The 23,999-nt window shown below is 41.7% G+C and overlaps 1 protein-coding gene across 1 annotated transcript in view; it reads right to left on the bottom strand.

The window, feature by feature from the left end:
• Positions 1 to 4,387: 4,387 nt before the first annotated feature.
• The window catches only part of SHISAL1 (shisa like 1), a 73,165-nt gene continuing 53,553 nt past the window's right edge, over positions 4,388 to 23,999 (bottom strand). The window contains exon 5 of the mRNA XM_053977367.1: positions 4,388 to 8,008. Coding sequence (XP_053833342.1) covers position 8,008 — 1 coding nt within the window. The 3' untranslated portion in view covers positions 4,388 to 8,007. The remainder of the gene's footprint in view (positions 8,009 to 23,999) is intronic.

Here is a 23,999-nt window from a genome sequence, read left to right on the forward strand (position 1 = left end):
AGTGCTCACTTTCCTGTAGCAGCACTGGAGGAATTAATGATGTAACTTAGACAGGCTTGAAGGGGATGGCCGAGCCAGTGGCTCGAGCTGGGACATAGCACAGCCAAGGAGAGCCAGAGTCTCTCAGCCAAGCAGGCCGAAACTTTCTGGGTCTGGGCCAGACCATTCTTCATGCTTGCAGACACATCCTTGGTATGTGCTCACATGCCCTGGGCGAGTGGCGGCTCCCTTTGATTTGAGGTGATCTCTGGATGTTTGACTTTGCCTGGGAAAGGAGCTTCCTGGCTGAGGTATGAGGCTGCTGCTTGGGTATGTGCAAACAGGGGGGTTGGGGTTCCCTATGGCTTCGGGGCTCACAGTAACCAGGCACACAGCTTGGCCTTCCTTCAGACCCTGCTATTTTTACCCTACTCTGCTCCAAATCTATTTGCTGCTTGCCAGCTCCCCGAGATTTGTCTCCTCAGTTTACCTCAGCAGCAAAGCTAAAGCCCAACCCTGTGGTACAAACTGGGTAGCACTGGGGCAGCAGAGTGTGGGTTTGAATCACAGATACAAAGCTCACACTTAAAAGTGTTTTTAAAAACTGCTTCCTTCCCTTAGGGCATGCAGATGTTCCTGGCTCCCTGGAAAACACAGGGAAGTGCCTCATTGCCTGGTGATGGAGTGAGGCAGAGAGTGGTGGGACTGAAAATCCACTCCTGCAACATGGGGAGACCTGGCAAAAGGAAGGGATTGTGCCGTGGAGGAGAGGATAGCACAAGGGACCCTGGGTCAAACTTTGGGAAGTGGTCATGTAGCAATCTGCCCATAGCATCAGGTTGCAAGTTTTACACAGCTCTGGCAGAATGTCTTTCAGGAACAAGGCTGGGTCCAGAGCACGCTGGACCTCCAGTATGGGCTGGTGTTAGAATTGCATTTGGGAGCCTCTATTGACTACCCAGGTTTGGGCTGCAGCAGGGAATGTTGCATTTTGCAGCTGGTTAGGAAAGAGCACAGTCCAGCCAAAATATTCTTTCCTTAAGTGTTGCAAAGGAGAAGTGAAACAGAAAAACTGGATTTGCCCAAATTCTCCATTCCTGCCAGCAAGGAATGTGTGTCTCTGCAAAAGGCTGCTGGAAGCCTTAGTGTCTACAATCCTATGGTTGAGAAAAAAGGAGATTTCTTAACACCAGTGGTTCTCCCATGGCCTGCTTTCCTGTTATCTGAACACTGAAGACTGGGAGGGGAAGTTGAAAGTGTGTTCAAGTAGTCCAAGTATTCCCATTTTAGTTCTGTCCTGAATCAGTTCCACCTCCACTTTCTGCAAAGGTTTGTGGTTCCCCTTTTGCCAGTGTAATGCTGAAGGACCTGAGGCACAGGAGCAGGCCCCCAGCCAAAGGCAGCAGTCAGAGATGCTTTGGGTGGGCAGAGAGCTCCCTGCACAGACTGGAAGGGGCAATGCTTTAGAAGGTGAAGCTGTTGGTCCTTGCAGAGAAGTCTTTGCTTGCTGAGGGCCATGAGGCATGGCTGGGTCTCAGGGAGGGTGGGAGTATCTCCAGCAGTGCAAAAGCATTGCCTGCCATGCTTGGAGTGCTCCTTGTTTATGGGCAGTGTGGGGAGAAGATATGAAAGGAGGAATGATGACTGCAGAGCACAAACAGAAGTCACATCCTATGCCACTGAGCTACAGCCTAGAAACTCCATAAAAATGGGGCTTAAGCAGTGTCTTTTATTTATGTGGCATTTCTGTGGGTAGTATAACAAAATAAAATCTATGAGACTCACAGTATTGCATGATTTCTTTCCTTAGGGTTTGGGGCTTTTAAGGTTTTTTTATTAGCTGGAGATGATTTATTTACCAAACATCCATGCAGCTAGCAAAGAAAAGAGGGAGAGGTTGTGAAATGTCTTTGAGCGCTCCTCTATCTGCATAATAATAGCAGATCCAGCACAGGGATGCTGTGTCTCCTTGCTAGATAAATTCCCAACTGGCTTTTTCTGGTGGCTGCTGGGAGCACATTCACTCAGGGAAATAGGAGGTGGACTGTGTGGTTAAAATTATAAGGGAGTTTATACAGCAAACCCCAGCTATCACTAGCTCTCTGAAGGTGGCACTTCCTACTGTGCTCCCACCCACCCCAGCAGCATTTTGCAACATAAAATCTTCCAACAAAAGCCAGGCATGCTTGGAAAAGGTGGCTTAGCAGGGAACAGTTTGATACTGCACAGTAATAGTAGTAATGATGCAATATTCTTAATTCTCAGGACAGCAAATACTGGAGAGCAGAGGAGGTAGGCCTTATGCTGGGGAGCAAAAACCTCGAGGTAAAATGGAACACAGCTTTTCAGATGTTTCAAAGGTTTCAATGGTTTTCAGTAGCCCTACCTGAAAAAAAAATTTAAGCAGTAACTATGAGGCAGTCAAAACAAACAAAACTCACATAATTCACAAAAATGCCTTAAATTAAATCTCTGTAGCTGGCTAAGGGGAGAGTATTCTCAAATGTTACTTAGATCAAGCTTTTTAAGTTTGTGTGTTGTCAAAGCCAAGGATTTAAACCCCATTGTCACTGCTAATTCTCACTACAGCAAAGCAGCAGCAGTAGCTATTCATACCTAATGTATTGGTATGCTTCCCCCCAACCCTCCAAGTAATGTTTTTTCATTTTCCAAATTAAATTCATTGTTGGGAATAGCTTGGGTGAGTGACAGGGTTTTGTTTTCTTGGAAATAAAAATCAAATCTTAGCTCTCTTTTCTCTCCTTGTGTGAGCAACCAGCAGATCAATGAAGTCTCTGCTTTCTAGTAAGAATAAACAGTTTAAAGGAACTGGCTGTGATGCTCCTGTTTGTTTTTGACTTAGTGATAATGGCAGTCTGTAAGTCAATGTCAGCATTTTAACATCTCCCATGGAAATTCCAGAGGTATTTAATTCGCTCCCTGGTATATAAAAGCTATTCCTGGTGAGCATAATGTACTGAATATAACCCTTACTTACTTACTAGAAGCACATAATAAAAATTGTTGAAACTTGGTGAGGGAACTCTAACACACCCAATCCATTGATTTATGTCTTTTGTCTCATATATTTAACTGTTTTCACAATTGCAGGTGCAGTTTGAGAAGGGGACTGTGTTGCAATTATTTGTAATTTTACACATTTATGTATTTTTAAAGCTGGTTTTTGTCCTTTCTTTCTGCAATACCTTCCAAAAATTTTAGCACAGTGGAGTGCAATTGTAGTCTCTTACAGTTGCAAAACCCCTAAGAATTACTGAAGTGTTGCTTTAATGAAAATGATCCTTTTCTACTTTAGAGCTCATGAGTTTTGTCACAGACACTCCAGAAATGCACTCTGGCATACGAAGTAAGTGACATTACAAAGGATTTCTCATCCTTCTTTTAAAATTTGGCTTTAAAATCTATTTTTGACGGTTTAGGTATATTCCCACATCACAGTCTCTAGTCTGAGGCTAGTGATCTGATGCTGAAAGGATAATTTCTAATGGGGAAAGGGACCTGCAGTGTATAAATGACAGGACTTCAGTCAGATATCAAGGATTCGGGATGGGCCAAAGAGGACAGCAAGTGCTGGACAGGAAAACAGCTGAGGAAAACTAAAGCTTGGGGGCAGCAGGACAGAGCAAGAACTCTTTCTGTAAAAGGAAGCAATCTGTCCCAAGAGGTGATGTTGTCAAAAATACTCCCTTTTACTAATGGGAAAGTTGAAATTTCAGCTCAGAGCTCTCAGTATTTTGGGAACACTGGCAATGATGCCTCCTAAACAACAGGTGACAAAGAGACTTGAGAGAGTGTTTAGAAAATCTAAAACTTTCTGGGGAAACTGTCCAAATCCTTCAGCCTGGAAGCAAAGAACAAATTAAATCTCTTTTCCCTGAGAATTGTTGGTCCTGCCTTTTTGTACAGAGCAAACTAAACTGTTTGCCTCCACAGGGGAGGTGAGCCATGTGGGCCAGAGTACTTTATGTATGAAAGTCAAAGCGTTGCTTTCTTTCTGCTCAGTTGCAGTTCGGCCTTCTCAGCTTGCCTCGAGTAGTGGAAATACTATGTTTCTTTCTTAGCAGTCTCTCTTCAGTGTCCCACACTTCCCTCTTAAATATCTGGTATTAGTAACTGCTGGAAATGTGAAGCAGACTAAATGGAACATGTATTGATTAATAAAATGGCCTCAGTGGGTTTTTTTGTGGTGTGGTTTGGCTTCTTGGGGCCCCTTCCCCACCATCTCTAAGTCCATTACTGGGGTTAAATACACTGTCTTCATTTTACCCTTGTACAGACTATGCAGTTCTGGTATCTAGGGATTTCCTGCAGAGGGAAAGGAAGCTATGAATTTTGAAGCTATTGAAGCACTCAGAAGCTCAAATCTCTACAGCTATTTCAGACAGCCTTTGAAACACTAAAGCAAGTTTTATTACAGAGATTAGTTTATGTTACACTCATTTATTAAAACCTAAGGACATCTTTATAAAAACTACTGTATATAAAGACGAGAGCAGTGCAATAGCAGTGTAAAACACATTTTTGGTTTGCTTGGCAATCACTTTAGAAAAACAACATTATTCATAATATGAAGTCAGAGAATGCTGCAAAAAATAGGACAAGATTAGACCAGAAACTAGATTAGCAAATCACTGGACACTGGCATGTGTTGATTTCAAACACCAAGTGTTATGGAAACAGTATTATCATCAATGTATCAATAAAGAGAAATCACTGCAACCCTAGAATTTCTGGTTAGCTTAATTAGCCTAAAATAGTCTGCTGACTATCAAAATAGACTATTGTACTGTATATATATTATCTTCTTAGTAATTTACTACTTTTGTAAAAGGAGGACTAGAAGAAATGCCTGTCTTAAAGAAGAGAACTTTTGAGGCTGAGGAAAGGTGTTTCTTCCCAGCAGTGGTTGAGGTTTTGTTTTTGTTGCTTTACTTTTCATACACAGTCACAGGTGGTGGAATAGACCTGACTTTAAAAAAATAATTTTGATGTGTTAACTTCATCACTTCTTCAAGTGGACAGTCCTCATACAGAAATTACAGCTGTAGTAAAACCATAAAAAACACGTGTCTAAAATAGCTGCTACAATATGCTGAATTATACATTAAGAGGCCAGCTTATCAGGCACAAAGGATGGTTAAATTACAACACAAAGTCCTGCACAAGCTTTATAACTCATCTTTTTATGTCCTACATTATACACAGCAGTTACTAAGAAGTTGGACACAGTTCTCAGTGAAACAGAAGAGAGGAAATTATTTGGACAGGGGAAGGGGCTTCTGGAGCAGGAAGGTCACTAATAGCCACTGAGATAGCTGCCATTGTCACATGGGAGGTATAATGTATGCACTTTTGTAAGTGTTAATTTCAGATCCTTTATTTTTCCAAACATATCAGGATGGACATAGAGGAAAATACAATTATTTTAGTCCAGATAATTTCTTTTAGAGAAGGATTGCATTTGAACCAGTCTCTCTGCAGAAATAACTGAAAAATTCATTGCAGTTTATCTGGTCCACCATAATTTTGATCAAGTAAATACAGGGGGATATCAGAGCACAGCTGCAGAGGTGGGTGAGGTGTTCAGGTGGCTCTTTGTGTAGCCAGTGCTCCTCTCCAGTGTCCCAACACCAAGGAAGAAGGGCTGATAGAAATGATGGTAGGGAAATATGCAGTGCACAATTTTCCTTTAATTTAAGGCCCAACTAGCATTAGTCTTATTCAGGATCTTTTATTCTGCTAAAGTAGAGAAACTATCAGGTGATTATAACAACACAATTGATGAAAAATTGTTCACCAGCTACGACATGGATTTATCCATAAATGAATTGGTAGGCAAAATCAGAATTTCAGCCAGAGAGTATCTACCTTATATTTACTGGCCCTGTATAGAGAATAAAATAAAAGAAAACAAACAAACAAAAAGCACATCCATTACAAGGTATACATGTACTAGAAGTAAAGCATAAAACTGCTCATTAATAACGCACAATTCCCAAAGGGAAAAAAACCCTTACAAAATACAGTAAGTCACACAATATCTAATACAAATTTCTTTATGAACATAAGCTTTTTCCAAAGCTCTCTGTGGCAGTCACCACCTCACAATGAAAGTAGGTGCTGGGAGAAGGTAAAAGGACCAAGCAGTTACTGCAGGGTGCACTGGTTACTGTGGATACATTTTGAGTGTCTGCAGGGGTTATGGATCTTGAAGCCAACGAGGAAGTGTGGAGGAGCATGATGCTGGCATGGATGCCATCACCTCCAGCTACTCATTTTGCTTTGCTTTTCTTGGAGTGTTCTTAATGTGTAACACAGGTGTATCACCCCAGGTGCACTGTGGCAGCTCCCTTAGGTCTCTACAAGCTGGAGGGTGTGCAGGAGCTTCTGTGATGAGTGAGAATGGGCCAGGCTTCAAGCTGTTCTGGGACAGGATGGAGTTTGATGCCTGCAGGGTGGCACTCCCACCTGTGAATTTGCTCTTTTAGGCACTGCCTGCCCTTACTCAGTGATACCCGGCATGTTTAGTTGTTGGTTTACAGAGGAAAGGGGCATGTGCATGTTGGCATCCTACTCACACTGGGCTTTATTTGGAGACTGGGCTTCCACTCCTGTGGTTTCCAGCCTTGTTGGGTCCTCCAATGCTATTTACTCCTTCATGGTTTTAGTCACGTACCATCCCAAACTCCAGGATGTTGAGTTAGCCGTGAACTAACTTAAATCACTGAGAAGTGTCCCCTCTGAGTTCAACAGAAGACTAAACTTCATTCAGGCAAGGAGGTACAAAAGGAACACTTGATTATTCATTAACAAGGTGTTCCTCATGTTGTGGTTACAGGGTAAAATGTAAAGTTATTTTAAAGTCACTGAGATTTGCAGGACAAAATATTAGGCATGAAGGATTAAACTGGCATTATCATGGCTTTGTGTTATGATTTCCAGATGAACTCCTCTGTTTGCTTGTCATTGCCAGGTTCTCCATGCAAATATCTTAAATAACTGCATTTCACAGGATTTGCTCATGTAATTGGTACTGCATGATTTTAAAATAACCCTGTCCTGTGGAAAGTTAAGTCAACCTATTGCAACCCAGTGATCAAGTGCTCCACATACCTCTGTGGCAAAGTCATTGCCTTTTTGGCTTACAAAGGGATTCTGAGACTTGTGTGGGGTAAACTCTGCACCCAGGCAGTGGCTGAGGGAATTGGACTATTGCCTTGGAAAGCAGGGGGACAGTGGTATTATTGCTTTTGAAATATACAATTTGTTGGGGTTTTTTTCTGTTTCACTTTCAGCTTCAAGGAGTATTGGGGTGGAACGGTTTTGCATCCTAATAAAGTTGCCTTCTTCAAGAACCTGAATTTAAGATGGGCTCGGATGTCTTAGCAGAGTCATTGCCAGTGATCTAAAAATGTGCATTATGTTTGAAGTTACCCTGCAGTCTGACTCAATGAAAGGGCTCTGCTTACCTATGCAATTTGACAGTATGGTTAACAGTGATGTGGATTGCCAGCATCTACCCTATTCTGACAAAATGTTTACCAGAGAACTTTGGAAAAACTCACATTCAGTATTCTGACACTTAGGCTGAGATTAGGCTCAAATGGCAATTGATGGATGGGGAGGCAAAGAAAAGTTATCTACCAAAGGTTTGTCTTGTCGTCGTTTTCCACCTTTGTGTGGATTTGCCAGAGCAACGTAATTTTCTTCCTACTGAGCATTTTCACAAATATGATGCTTCCTTTCAGAGATAATAGTGTCAGTCTAGAATTAAAATATTGCTTACAGACTACTTTCTCCTGGAGACTCTTTCTATATCATTTGCCTGTAGAAGTTGTTTGAATGGTGTCTGTCTTCAGGTGACTTGCTCAATTTTCCTCTTGTAGTCTTTCTCTCTCCTGCTTATCCACAATTTTTTCAGCTCTTGTAATTTAGTTGATTTTCTTGAAAGCTACTCCTTGAAGTCTGGTCTTACCTCTCCCATCTTGAGGCACATCAATATAATTTTCTGGAAGACATAAAGCACAAATGGTTTCCATAATGTTTCAGGAGCACCCTTTCCTGTAAAGAAAGACTTGTAGTATTCTCAGCTGCAGATTTAATTTGTGGAGGCAAGAAAGGGGAAGAAAAAGAATGAGGAAGAAGAGGAGGTCTTAAGAGGCCTCTACCTTCCCTAGTTAGTTCTGTTTGGTCTGGTATGACCTTGTGTGTGCTATGGATGACTGCATTCTCCTTCTCTTGTTTGATTCTGCATAGCCAGAGTGGGAGGCTAAGCTTGTTTCTCCCTGCTCATATTAAACTGGTCCTGACTGCTTACTCTGACCCCTGTTCCTTTCCTATGATGAGAAAATGTGCTTCTATTTCCACACATATACGTGGGTAAATAATTACGTGCTTTCCTTACAGAAGTGTTATAAGTATTACTAAGCTTTTTGCTTGCAGCACTTCCTGGACATTACAGGTGCTTTAAATCTGCTGCTTTAAATCTTGTGCAGAGTGTGCAACTGGCTGTGGGATCCATCCACAGACAACTATGTCAGGGTACAGGGGGCTGGGCTGGAGGTCCAACTAGGGAATGTTTTGCGGCAGACTAAGATCACTAATCATAGTAACAAATTAAAGAAATACATCTCTTTGCTCAAGCAGGTAACAAGGGCAAAATGCTGGGCACTGCAAGGTTGGGTATGCAGCCACCTGAGACATAGCACAGCAGTGTTACCTTAATTCAGATTGAGGCATTTTTCACAGTACTGTCAGCCAGGGAGGACCTCCAGACAGAAATATGAGATTTTCTTACAACTCTGAGGATTTAAGCCTTTACCCAAAACTCAGTCACATGAGACCTGCCAAGGTTTGACAGCTAATTCCTTCCTAATAATCAATTAGCCTACACAGCCTTATTCATGTTAGAAATAATTTAAAAAAAAAAGATGTTTTGTTCTGTCATTGTCCTTTTTTGATACAGGTAGAAATGCATATTAACACAAAATGTAAACCTGCCTCTTGTAAGGTCTGCACATAGATGAAGTTTAAAATGAGTTGTTCATATCTAGAAGAGAGTCTCAGGAGACTTAGCTGTAACTAATTAAAAAAACACCTGGGGAGAAAGAAACTGCAGACTATGAACACATATCATGGCTTGCAGAGACCTCTGTCCTTCACAGCACTTCCAGTTGTTCCATCTCACTCTTCTGTAGATTGCCACATGTCCATCCTGTGAAATGCTTTACTAATCTGCTATCTACACAATTTAAATCACTAGACTGTTTGACAGGATACCATTTCTTTTATTTATCTTTGCTTTTAAATAAATGTTTAGAGATGAAGCAGATAGAGCAGGCATTTGTGTGTCTCAGGACAGAGTGCAATTTTAAACGTGTCAGATCTATCAACCAGTTACTCTCTTCCTCTACCTGAGTGTCCCCAAGTTGCTGCTGGCCAGGTCCTTCTTCAGGTTAAGGTAAAATCAAGAGTGTCACCAAAGTGAGAGTTGCTAGAGTTTCTGGACTCAAAGACCATAGCAAAGTTCATGAATATTTGTCTGCAGCACAGAAGCTAAAATACCACTGCTGTGAGTAGCTTGGATTTCCTGCCAATCCCTCTCCTCTGTCTAAAGCTATGGCAGAAGGAGTGGGATGATGTGGACAGCAGAGCCAGCACCACACAGACCCCACTCAGCTCTGGAAGCCTCTTACAGCAAGTAGGAAGTATTCACCCTGCATTTTCAAGCTGGATGAGTCTGGGCCAAATCCACAGCTTCTCCCTGAAACCAAAGCCTGACAGAATAGTTGCTAGGCTAAAATGTCCTCTTCCCCTACAAAAAATCAAGTGGGGTATATGATTGATTGACTGGGGGCTGGACCAGTAAGATTGAGAGGTACTGCTTCACACCATTTTGCAATAGCAGGATCCCATAAAAATACCTGCATTTTCCTAAGAGAGGTGAATGCTAATTTCCATGTGCAAGAAGTGTTATTATTCCAATCCCCCAACACAGCATACTTGGCAACAGAAACCCTATGTTTGTAATTTCTGGTCACTTCTGCAGGGTTTTAATACACGTAGAGCTGAAGCCTGTGCTCTGGAGATGGCTCAGGTTGCTCCTTTTCCCTGGCAGAGGTTATTGTCACCGTACAGCACCCCAGGCTGCCCCTGCTGCTCTGCCTGCTGCTCAGTGAACAGCACCAAGGCAAGCCACATCAGCAGGGAGGAACTTCAGATATTGGGAAGAAATTCTTTACCATGAGAGTGGTGAGGCCCCAGCACAGGTTTCCCAGAGGAGCCCCGTTCCTGGAAGTGTCCAAGGCCAGGCTGGACAGGGCTTGGAGCAGCTTGGTCTAGTGGAAGGTGTCCCTGCCCATGCAGGGGGTGGAACTGGATAAGCTCTAAGGTCTCTTCCAACCCAAATCATTCTGTGATTCTGTGATTTTCATTGCCTGACAAGCCATCTAAAAGATTGCCTCCTCTTTGACAGCAGTAATTGCTTGGTGGCTCAGTTCTGCTGGAATGAAATGCCTCCATTAGTAATGAAGAAATGATTTGGAGCCTCCAGAGGCAAGTTTTCCCAGAGATTTCTGCCATTTTCCTAACAAATGAGGTAAACAGTTGCCACATTCACGATTACAAGGCCTCTGGTTAAGTTGGTGTTGACATAAAAGTGCCATGGATCACCACAGTCCCTTCAGGACTCAGATACACCCTGGATCCATGACTTACACAAGTTGTGGCTCACAGTTCACAGGAAAGCAACCAGCCTCTGCAACTGTTCAGGTTTTACTCTGGCATAAAATGGCACTACACTGATCTGAGCAGGCCTGCTGTGATCTGCATCTGCCTTCCAGCCTGCTCAGTGGGACTGGGAGAAAGGCTTTTGCTCTCTCTCATCACAGGCAGAGCTGGGATGCCAGGCTAACAAACAGCTTTCTGCAACAGGAAGCCCTTGGTGGCTACACCTATTGTTACCTGAAATAGGAATGTGCCCTCCTTGCCCAGAAATGGAAGGACGAGGGAGAACAAAGCACAATGCACAAGACTTCATAAAAGCCTCACCAGATTGAAAGGGAGGACGTGAGAAATTAATTGCAGGACAAGCACTAAGAGAAAAGCCATTCACTCATCTAAATATATTTCAAACCAGAAAGAAATAGAATATAATCTATTCCCTCTGCCTGTGGAGTCTGCCAAAGAGCAGGGAAATAATTTTTATCGTTTGGCATCTGTAGATTCCTATGGCTATGTTATACAGAGCATGTACCATTATATCCAAAGTATATACTGAAAGGTTGCTTGGGTTACCAACACTAATTCTTGAAAGTTACAAAATTCCAGGATGAATGCTGCTCGTACAATCTCAATTTGGCCATCTTGTCTGCATGAAAGAAAGTGGAAAGTCTCAGACTTTTTAGGTGGAGCTTCTCTCTTTTTTTTTTTTTTTTTTTTTTTTTTTTTTTTTTTTTTTTTTTTTTTTTTTGGGAGAACATCAAAATAGCTGAATGATTCAGGGTTTTCCAAAGCAGAGGAAACTTCAACAAAAAGAAAAAATTGCTTCAGGTTGGCTCAATACCAAAGAGATTGAATGTTCACAATTTTTTGAACTGACAAGGAACAACTCAGCATTAAGCAGTGGTCCTGGGTGCTGCCATCTTGCCATAACAGGGCATTGGATTTGCCCCTATTTTCATCCCCAGGCTGAATTACCTCACTTTTGATGGATCACAAATTCTCCTCTGGTCTAGCTGTGAAAGGCATCCCAGCACCTGCATGAGGTCCAGATGGGAGGAGGACCTTAAGTGGTGAAAAATCAATTTTGTCACAGCCACTGCTAAAAATGACCACCATCAATGACAGCCTCTGCTAATATTTCTAAATAATAACTGGCTCAGGGAAGACAGACTTCTGGTGCTTAAGAGTTTACACAAAATTCAAGCACTGGAAATGTTCAACTTGAAAAACAGCCTGAAATTTCAACTCAAGTACTGTTCCTACTGTAGCTGACAATTCTGCAAAAATGGAGAGAAATGTCAAAATATGTTTGAAAGCAAATACCTCAGGATGGTGTTAAGGTTTAAATGGAATAAATGTGCAATACATGCTTGATTCACCAGAGTTAAACAATGTTGCTTTGCAGGTGGGAAGAAAGCATTTGGATTATTTAAATTTCCCTTGCATTATGCTTACAGCAGTGTGTTGGCTCACGCTGCAACGAGCTAACATCAGCACAATGTCTTTGAGCTCAGACACAAGGTGTGAATGTCACCTGTCAGGCTGGTCTCCCACCTAGGAAATGCAGGTGGGAACCAGGCAGGTGCTTACTTCCACTGCTCTTTCCCAGCCGAATCGCTTGTCTGTGTAATGGGAGCTAATTATCACCTAGGGGCATCATGTGTTAAAAAGGTGATTGCTGTCAGACATCCCAGCACTGACTGTTTACAATGGATTACTATAAAGGCTTACTAGAAAAAAAACACCTTGTGAAGCAGTTTTAAAGAGGTTTCCATCTGAATAGTTTGTTATGAGTGCTGGTAAGTCTGCTTTTTAAATTGCTCGCCACTATTATTATCAATGCTTTACTTGAAGGGATGGGACTACTGTCAGGCTAAAAACGATTTATTACTCAGATAAACATTATTCTTGAAGGCTGTGAGATTTTAGAGGAGTAAGAAGTCGGCTATAGCTCAAGGTAGTCACGAGCTTTTTCATTACAAGGCAATATATAACCTAATCCAATGGAAAGCTGTCACAAAGTTTATTTTGTTTTTGTAATGTATCACTTTTACTTAATTCTGCTGCACTGCGTATACTTTTATCCAATGGGTTACTGTTACACGTGCACATATATACTTCTATGATAACATCTAAACTCTTAGTTTACCTTATACAATTATATTGCTACACTATAAAGCCCTTCACCATCTTACCCAATACCATTTCTTACTTACTTAAGGTATATTCTTACTTACATAAGAGAAACATAAGTTTATAATTTTTCTGCTTAATGACTGTATACTTTTTTTTTACATCAATCCAAGCTTCTTCCAAGGCTGTAAATCCAAGGCTATCTTTCCATTTCCTACAACTACAACTTCATTTCTTAAGAATCTCACCTCTTACAGACCAGTCTAAGCTTGTGCAACTCCCATAAGGGCTTGAGGATATAACCTGAATTGCACGTAGCATCACATCACTTCTGAGAGCTGCTCCCTGGTTTTGGAGGAACTTCAGACACATTGGGAAGATCTCATGTTCCTAAGGGACAGGTTGGCTTGGGCAGAGAGAGCTGCTGGCAGATGTCAGGCAGGTGCCTGCTGGACAGGTTGTGCTGCTGTCCTGCAGAGGAAGGTTGGTGGGTCAGGGGAGGTGCAGGGCCGCCCTCCATGTCAAAGGGACAGACAAGGACTTGAAAGATTTAAACTCCACTGCTGCTTATTTTCCAGATAAAGCTGAAAACAAAACTAAGGCCTTCTAATTACCAACAGTTGTGTACCCCCCACTGGTGTGCACTCACCCATGAGATCGGGATATCACACCAGTGGAAGGGCTTTCTTTGCCTCTTTTAATTACTTTTAAATTTGATTCCGTGACTTTTTGCTGCTAATATTGAGTTCAGAGATGATTTGCAGAGGAACACTTTGCCTATAAGATGTGGTTGGGCTTCACACTGGTAGGCTTACTGGTTTGGACTTGTGTCTAGGGCAGTGCTGTAATCTGGAAGCCAGAGAGCTGGGAAACAAATTGCAACCAGTCAGGAACTGGTTTTGGTACAGCACTATGGTCACACTACCAAAGATCTGGCTGCTCTTTTGGGAAGTGAGGCTCAGGATCTGCTTGGATCCAAGGCCTGTCCTACAAATGGATGCAGGAGGAGGTTTGGCACTTGCAGTGACCCTGGACAGCTGCAGCAGGCAAATACTGGCCTTGTCCATCTCCTTCCCCTGAACTGTGGGTGTTAAAACAGCAGCTGGCTTAACTTTTGTTATTAATATGGCTGCCTGGCCAACAGAGCAAAGTTAAGAGGGAAAACTGGTTTCCTGTAGTCTCTAGAATATCTATAATTGTACAAATTAAATACATCTTTTGTCCCATCAGCTGGGTTGGGTGGGAGAGGAATGAAACCACACAGGATACAATTTTCTCTATTTTTTACTAATGGCCATATTTTACAATACTCACTTGCAAAGAGCAGTGATGTGAAACCAGTTGGCTTCCTAACATAAATAAATATTATTTACTGTAAATAATGGTTTCTGAAGTAATCCTATGCTCCTGAAAATCAAGTATTTTTTTGATTACTAGCAGTGTTTTTCATTTGGTAGTTCCTGAATTGATTGATACTCCTGAACACTGTTCTGGAAAGTAAAAACATCCAGGAGAATTTCTGAGGTTTGCTTTTATTTTAAATGGAAATATGAAGCATTCAAAGTTTGATTTACAAGTTTTGAATGGAGGAACAGATGAAGGTTTGAGCACATAAACTGAAAGATGATCACTGAAAAGCTGTGTTTTTGCTCACTGAAGAGCTGCAGTCTGACTTTTCATGAGCTGAAATATTTTCTCCCTCCTCTTAAGGTTATTTCAGAAAAATACTCAAAACACCCCAGGCCTTCCAAAGTGTCTTAAGAGTGGGATGGCCCATTACAAGTAAAACTGAAAATTAGCTGGACTTACTAATTCTCCAGATATTTATGAAACCCTTGTGTCACTACCAGGCTGCCTGAAAGAGATGTGTGGCTTGAGGCTGAAATTCATCTGGTTGATGGTTGATAAATTTTCTTGCTAATATGTGTCAGTCCTTAAACAGCCGATACACCTGGACTAAAATTTCTTTGTATGATTAAAAAAAGAAACCCAACCCTGTTTTTGCTAAGTAAACAGTTTGAGCTGCTTTCAAGTTTTTTCAAGACCCCAAGGTATCATAATGCTAAGCTGAATGTGAGTGTCATGTGAAAAACTCCAGACTTATTATTCCACTTGAGACTGTGCTCATTTTCACATCTTTTTCATGTAACTGGAGTGACCAAATACTTTTAATTGCACTCCTGTCATAAAGGAAGATATTTAAAAACAGAGGGACTATTGCTAGAGACAGGAGAGTATTTTTTTTTGTCTGCTTATTTAAGCTCCAAGCATGTTGCTTTGGAAAGGAGACTTACTGCTGTGTATGGTGTAATTTAATGGCATAGATACTCCAAGTGGGTTTAACCCCACCTAACTGCAGACATCAGAATGGTAAAATGGGTTAATTTCTAGAGAGTCACCTCATGGTCCTTTATTGTCAATAGAAAGCAACTTTGCAGAGGTACTCCACTCCTGCAGAGTTACTCTATTGCTCCTCAGACAGGCTCCAAAAGAAACTGCCGATGCAGGAACCTCAGAGTCCCAAGCCTAACTTAGGAAATGAGAAGCCCCACTGGCCCCAAAAACTGAATTATAAAAATGTACAGCAGTAGTACAGATTTCTCTTAACATCATCTTCACTCTACACTGCCACATGCAAATATACAAATGTGCAACTCTGTTTTACAATCCGGTACCACTAAGTGGAAGTGTTTCTACAGTCTCTGTGTTCTGGTCAGAAAAAAAAACTTCTTCCCCCAAGTTTATTTACAACCAGATTTGATGAACACATATAACAGACCTGTAACATCCTAAAAGATTCTGATGGAAAACCCAAGGCCTGGTGGTATTTCCTCAAACACAGCTACCTCTGGAAAGGGAAGCAGATTCTTATCCCACATCTGCATGGGGGATTTTTTCCCCCTGCTGTCTCATAAACTCAGTAGCAGGAAAGGTGAATCCCCGAGGCTCATGACATCCCAAGAGATGCTGCATGTTCCTGTGGGTGAGGTAATAGATGGGCATCTCTGGAGTAGGGCTTGATCCTCAATTTATTCTTGGTACTGCTGTAAAAGCTCTTAAAAAAATCAATGAACTTGAACTATTTCTGCATTAGTGGTAAGGACTGAGCTACCTCTGATTTCAGCTTATCCCAATTTCCCAAAAGCTGATGTCACCAGCTTTCAAAATCTGTTCCTAGAGAGTGGCTCTGACATCCCTCAGATGCCCAAATACTCTCCATGTGTGCTGAGCTCTTGTACAGGAGTGCCAAACCATTCTTCTTAGATCCAGGAGAGCACAGTGGAAAGTACAGGAGGCTTTACAAGAGTGTGCCCTTCTGTGTTAAAATTCAGGTACATGATAAGAGAAAAAAGCCTCCTTTCGTGCTGACAATTTGAATTTAATGGATCCTCTAGAAATTGAAAGTGAGGTTTAAAAAAAAAGGCAGTAAAACTTGGCATGTGATTTAAGATGTAGCTTATTAGGACACTGCCTTTCTCTGCTTACACAGTCTCCCGATGCAATGAAAATACTGACAGGGATTTTTAAAAACCCACAAACACCAAGACTTTCGTTTAACAGTATTGCTTGATTCAGAAAGAAGAGCACTTATAGAACAGTCTGGTAACATTTAAATTTTTTAATCTATTTATTTATAAATGAAGGACAATTTAAAAGGCTGTCTGTGCAAGCTATACTCAGTATAGCTCACAGTATCACAGTATCTTTACTTATGGGGATGATCAATTCTAAGTTTTGCAACAGGTTTTTGCAAGTTACAGCTGAGGGTAAATGCAGCTCAGTTATACAGGACAATGTGGTCTGTACCTTGGCATTAGTGAGTAGAGGAGAAATGTGGCCAGATGTAAGGAATCCATGTTTTTATTTATGTATATATTTATCTGGCCCACAGTTCCTGTACAGAACCTCTGACATTTTTTTATACAGGTCACAGCTTTGTTTCTGTGTAAAATTCAATAATCTACTGAGCTAAACAACAGCTCAGGCCAGCCTACATCAGGTGAATATCCTGCTCTTTTTGCCCTAACATCTTGGCATCAGCTAAATTCAGTCTCTTAAAATAGCTGCCTAGTTTGTCCTGATGTCCAACCGAGGCTAAAACCCAACCACTTGTGTGGAAATTGAACTGCTGAAACCTGCTGCAAGAGAAAAGGGGTCAGCCAAACATTAGATTGGAATGTTCTGGTACCATTTTCAGAGCTTTGAGGAGCTGACTTTTCCGAGGCCCACAGAAGCCAAGAAAACTGAAAGCCACTGAGATTTCAGGGGACTTTTGTTAGAAGCAGGACAAGAGTTTGTCCCAGATTCTGTTTGAAGGAATGTGGCAGTGCTGGTTTACAAAGCAGATCAAATGAGTATATAGCTTGAACTGGATCTCAGCTGGATCACTAGGAAATCCTCCAGGCTCTCGTTCCTCTGCTGGGAGGGTGGGTGCTGCACAGACAGGAGGCAGAACAGTGGAGGAGGAGGAGGAAGGTGCCCAGTTCCTGTGCTGGCCTCCAACAACCAGGGAGCCCCTCTGGTTGCTGGAATTGCTCCTCAGCCTCTGCACTTCATCTGGCTCAGGAAGCTACCCCCCCTTTCTTTCTTCCATTTCTCTCTCCTGAGCATGAACAATCTTCTGAGACAAGATGCATGTGCTGTTTGCCTCACCAAAGGCTCAAATTGCTCCAGCTGCACAACCATCTATTTAGGAGGGAGGAATCTGTTTCAGCACTTGAGTTTTGAGCACCAAACCTGTGGTTTAGCCCAGAGCTGCATATTTAGTCCAAGTTAAATTAACTTTCTTATTTACTTCCATACAATACAGGAGATTCTGTCATTTCTGAAAATAAAATGTATATTAATGACGTGAGAAAATGTAGTTTTTGAAATAGTTATTACTTTTACCAAAAGCTTTATTTTCTGCTCTCACTTTTCAGTATTAAGAGGGCTAGTAGTAATTACTGTGTTGAGAGCTTTCATTGTAGGATGAAACCAGTTGTGTTTCCTGCAACTGTTCTTTCTGTGTATGTTTTTCTTTTCACAACTGAATCTGGGTGGCTTTTCTAGCAGCAGGAAAATTTGAACTATTTATTTTAAAATAAATTTCTGAAGATACTTCAAAAAACAACACAGAACTGCTTTTTAACATTAACAAAAGTATCAACAGCTCAAAAGGAGTAAAGCCTTTGAAATTTAATCTGGTTCCAGTTTGGCTTGCTGTTGTAGATCCAGCGTATGTTTCCTTGCACATTATCATCCAAGCAATAAGTAACTTTTAACTTTGTTTGCAGTTAGGAGCAGAGGGGCAACGCCCACAACACCATCACTGGTTACAGCCCTACACACTGGAAGCGATGATAGCAAGGGAATTTTATGCAGAAATGCTTCTTCCCTCTTTCCTCCCCTCCTTTCCCATGTAAAAAAGTGATAGGAGAAATTGAGGTGTGCTGTGATGTGGAAAGAGAAGAGGCCAAAGACCCTGGGCAATTTTTCCTGAGTGAAAAAGGCAAGAAAACAATTTTTCTTCTATGGTTATCTGACCTGTATGGCTGGTTTTACACAGAAACATGTTTTGATGCCAGCGCTGGAACTGTGACTGGTTTATTATTTTTAAATTGTATCACAGCTGCATCGAGATATGGGTGTGCTGGGGCATCAAATGTCCTTTGGCTGCAGCAGAAACTTTGTGCTCAGTGGCTGTGTATGATCCCTGCAGAGCAGCATTCTTGAGTCACAGAGAAAGAAAAACAGTGCTTGGTTGGTGTCACAGGACTGAGGAATTCGACTTGGTATGGCACGGTTTGAATGCTAATTTACAAAGCGTGGAAATTTTTTGTTGCATGACATTAATGACTGCCAGCTGGTGGGTTATTCTCATTTTGTTCTAGGTTACTTTTCATTATTTCCCCCCCCCCGCCTTTTTTTTTTTTTATCTCTGTGCATATTTCATATTGTGGATCTATTGTATGCTCATTTTTTAATGACAGAAATTTAAACTTCTTAGAGCTACCCAGTGATAGCTGCAGTTACCATGTGTGCACCTTAACATTAGAGGAGAAGCAGAAAGGCTGTAAGAATTCAGGATGATTAATTCCACAACAGCTTTTACATGTACACGTTGTAACAGAGCCCATTGCTGGCTGCTCTCGTGTCCACTATCATCTCACAGCACTTCCACAAGAAAAGTTGGAAGCCTGTTACATGCAAAAATAATTTTCACCTTTTAGTACTGCTACCACCACTGGCTCTCTGAGCCCACAGAACCTGAGAGATGAGGACTGGGCAGGTGGTGCTGGGATGAGGCTTTGCCCAGAGATTCCCATTCTCTGGAGTGATTATGCAATCACTGCACAGTCCCACTGGCATCAGCAGCTATTATGCAGCAGCTGCACAATCAGGCATTTATTGGAAGAGGTAGGGAAGGAAGAAGGCCACGTTTGTCCCCTGCAGTCCTCAATGGCAGAGGGTGATACAACTGGAGAAAAGCATCATGTGGGTTTTGATGTGCAGCTGTTGGTTTGTGTTTTCTGACTGCTCAGTGAGCATGATGACCTTGCTATGCTGGGAAAATGCGCTGTTTGTGTCACGCCAACCCCCTGCAGCTCCAGGCTGGGCAGAGGGGCTGGAAAGCTGGGAAAGGCCCTGGGGGTGCTGGGGACAGCGGCTGAACAGGATACAGGAGTGCCCAGGGGGTCAGGAGGCCAATGGCACCTGGGATGTGCCAGCCATGGTGCAACAGCAGGGCCAGGGCAGTGACTGTCCCCTGTGCTGGCACTGCTGGGGCCACAGCTTGAATCTCATATCCAGTTCTGGGCCCTCACAAGACAGACATTAAGGGGCTGGAGCAGCAGGAGGGGCTGGGGGAGCTCAGCCTGGAGTAAAAGAGGCTCATGGGGACCCTTGTTGCTCTTTATCTGGAGACTGAAAACAGGTGGGGGTCGATTTCTTCTCCCAGATAATAAACAACAGGGTAAGAGGAAGCAGCCTCAAGTGGCACCAGGGGAGGTTTAGGTTGGACATTAGGAGAAATTTCTTCACTGAAAGAGCTGTCAAGCCCTGGCAGAGGCTATCCAGGGCAGTGGTGAACTCTCCATCCCTGGTGAGATTTCAAAGCTGTGTGGATGTAGCACTTGGGGATGTGGGTTGACAGTGCTGGTGGAATGGTTGGACTCAATGACCTTAAGGGTCTTTTCCAGCCTAATGATTCTAAGAAAACTGATGTTGGTGTGAATCTCCTGGGACTGCAGCCTCACCCATTCCCCAGATAAATCAGATTTTTGAAGGGTTTTGTTCTTTTAGGGTCCTCAGTTTGGCCAGCTGTGCAGACCTAGCTTCCCATTCTTCCCACTGTTGCTTATGTTCCACAAGCTCCCTTGCCAATTTTGAAATCACAAGTAATGGGTGCTCTGCTGCAGTTCAAGACATTTCCTTGATCAACTGCCAACTTTAAAATAAATGCACATTTGGAGGAGATGAATCCCACTGGCAAATTTCAGTTGGATAAATTACTTCTATAAACTCATCTTCCACCATAATGTCAAAAAAATTAATCAAGCTAGGCTTCCAAGCAATTTCATCCATCTTAAGATAGGTGGAATGAATAACCCTCTGGAAATGCCTCTTTCAGTGTGTTAGTAAGGTTAACTAGTAGATACAGGACTTTTAGATAGCTAAATTGACTGAGTTTAATCCTACTCTTTATCACCAGTAAAGATTTGTATAAGTAGATCTTCCAGACATTGGATATTTTTCTGTCTTTGTACAGTCCTCTGCTATCTGAAATCTCCTGGCCATGAAGAATTTACAGACCGAGCTCAAATTGGCTTTTAATGTTCTTTTAGCGTTGAGCTTCTTAAACTCCTTAGTCTGACAAACTTTCCAGAAGTCAGATAAGTTCTACAGCTCTTCCTGAATGCTTTCCCATCTATCACTAGGGTTTTTCCTGCTGCAGGCCCTAGGGAAGGTGGCGTTTCCCTCTAGCAATCTCACACTGTTCATGAGACACCAGTTCTGTACTTTTAATTGGCATCTTCTCTCCGTGAGCTCCAGAATTCCAAGTTTGCTTGTTTAGCTATGATATTGTGTGGGGAACTGATGGTGGGGAGTTACCTGTTGTATCACTGGGTATTTCAAATAGTTCTAGGATATTCTCTACCTGCAACAGAGCACTGGAGAGGGAGCTGTACTGGGTTTGTTCCCCAAAGCATTACAATATTTTACACAAATTAGAACAATGGCAGAATTGTCAAATATTTTCAGTGCGGCCCTCAGTATCCAGACAAGTTTTCCATTTCCTCTGTCAAATGGAAGCACCAGGAGCTGACTGACTCACCCAAACACTGTGTGGACAAATGCACCACAACCTACTAAGGACTCACAGATTCCTACAGTAACAACAGCACTAACTCCAGCTACAGCCAGCAAGCAGCCTCTGAGAAAGATAAAGCCAGACAATCCCCTAGCTCATTTTTACTATTTTTTAAAACATTCCAGACCACGTTTGCACTTATTTAACTAGAATAAAGGGAAAAAAAATTAACTGAGCCAGCTGTTGCCCTCACAGGTGAAATTTATTAGTGTAACAAACACTGGAAGATTAGGACTCTGAATGGGAGGACAGGATTATTCCTCACCATACTAATGCTTAACAAGGTGGTTTTTTCCTATTATCTCACTTGTCTCCAACTCCTTCAAAACCTGCCCCTTGCATCTAAGTATGAGTGTTGGACTGCTGCTTCAGTTATTTCTACTTTTGCTCTATGTATTGCCAAAGAAAAGACAGGAAGAGCCAACCTGAGGATGAAAGAACCTTTTTTTTTTTTTTTTTTCAATAGCATCTCAATTAGGGTAATATTTTTAACACACCCACAAAAATGCATCCCTGTTTTTGTCTTTTTTGTTGTTCATGCAAACACTGGGGCTCTTTTTAATTGGGATGCCTATTTTTGTTATGCTCTAAGAGGTTTCAGTGAATATTTAAAAACATAAATTGAGTCAACTCAGTCCATCGTGTAATTTTCTTTAAAATGCCTTAAAACACAAATCAGGCAGGTGTTCTTCTGGCTGCCATTAACTTCAGCAGCTTGAGAGAAGTTTGGGAGGTTTTTGGTGAGTGAAAGGCTGATCTCTGGCTGCCTTCCAATCACAATTTCTTCAGAATGTTTTTGGTGAAGCTGTGCTGGGGATGAGCAGGTAACAGGTGCTGGCTTCAGCAGCTCCCTGTGACTCACCACTTTCCAAAGACTGTGAATGCAACAGAAAATTACTTTTCCTCCCTCCTCTGAATGAGTGACTAAGATCTGTAACACTAATCAATGCAGAATATAGTTAATGACTGTTTAATTAATTTACTGTAATTCCTGATGAAGCTCACTGCAGTCCCTTTTCCATGTGACAGCCAGCAGTGATTTCCAGCAGAAAGGAGGCAGCCTGTGTGGTGTGTGCTCAGCAGAGCTCTGCTCAGGGATATGATCAGCTTGTTAATACACACAATTCCTGTAAATAGGACAACTCCTTTGTGCATAAACTCCTCCCTGATGTACCAGAGCATCAGTTCTTCAGGAAGGAAAACTGTGGGTGGAGCTTGCTCCCTTACAGATTTGAGCCTCACAGTCATTTTTCTGCTGTGAACTGCTGTGCAAACACCTTTCCATCTCTGCCTTTAACATTTACTGTCAATAACTCTATCTTCCCAGCCATTCCACCTCTGAGATTCTCTGGAGCCTAAGTAAAGGCTCCCACTATACAGAAACACCAGGAAACAGATAACCCTATTGGGAAGTGAAGTGAGGTAGCTTATTTCCACACATAATCACTTTTTACACACCTTTTTTACCTTCCTGTATATTATGATGGGTGCCAAGTACCAACCAATCATTCCTCTGCTGCTGCTCTCTGTAGGCTACATAGTGTTGTGCTGATTAAACTCATCTCCAAGTTGTTTGAAACAATGTGCCTCACTTGTTTTGTGTTGGGATCATATTGTCACCCGAGGTGGGACTAAAATTAGCAGTGTTTCTAAGTGTGTTCCAGTGACATGTCATATTCCTGCCATTTCATGTCTTAAACTGGTTTTAATCTCCTCAGCATTGCAAATTTCCAAGAAACTTTCTATGTGGATTTCAAGTTCTCCCCAGAGGTATTTTTTTTTCCTGCAGTGAATAGTGAGTGTCTGTGCATATTTATTTATGACAGTGTTGATCATGTAACTTCCCCAAAAGCCTTCAAGTGCCTGAAAATTGTTTGCTGATTGACATCAGTGTTCTCTCATGTCTCAGTGAAGAGTATAATGACACAGATTTCAATTCTTCTTTATCTATTTTGCTTTTGAGACCTAAACAGACAAGATATATCTGATACCTTGCTAATAATGAAAATCTGTGTCTAATTTCTGGTTCTTTTCTTGAGCTGTTCAGTGAAACATCATTGTAAAATCAAGGTCATACAGACATGTTTTAGCACTTCTCTGATGAAATTACTACTGTAGTTGTTTTCATCATGATCTCAGCAGGGGACAGGGACAATAAAAGTAATGGTAGATTCCTGACCTCATCTCTCACTGAAGATAATTGTCTGACATTGTTACCATTTATAGTCTTGCCTTCAGCATTATCATGTAAGTTTCTGATTATTCTGTTAATGTCTGTTATCCCATAATATGCCATCATTTCACACAGAAATTTCAGCTTACTTAAAAGATCTTCCACTACCCCATAGAAGGATTATTTATTACATATGGCTTTTTGCTTAATAATAACTCTGAAAATAATAAATAGGTCAGCACAGGCTCTTCAGTACTCCTTGAGTTTAGGGAGTTACTTTGACATTCAAAATATACATTCTTTTGACATCCAAAATATACACTGAGAGTTCCTTTTCCAAGGTGAAAGCAGTGGCATCTTACTTCAGAGACTCTTACCTTATTTGTTCTTCTTCCTGCTCACTTCTGTTAAAAGCACCAAATGTACATAGATAGTTTTTCTGCAGGTATTTTAAGTAGTTCTCTGCAGCATAAACTACTGAAGATGGGCAATATCCTGTCTATTTTTTTTTTTTTGAAAAGTGCTTTTTTTCAGTTCAGAACAATGAATTACACTAAATCTCCTACTTAGAATACCTATTGCCACTTTGCATAAAGTAAGGATTGTCTGTTTAAATCA

Source organism: Vidua macroura, chromosome 5 (assembly GCF_024509145.1).
Source record: "Vidua macroura isolate BioBank_ID:100142 chromosome 5, ASM2450914v1, whole genome shotgun sequence".
NCBI lineage: Eukaryota > Metazoa > Chordata > Aves > Passeriformes > Viduidae > Vidua > Vidua macroura.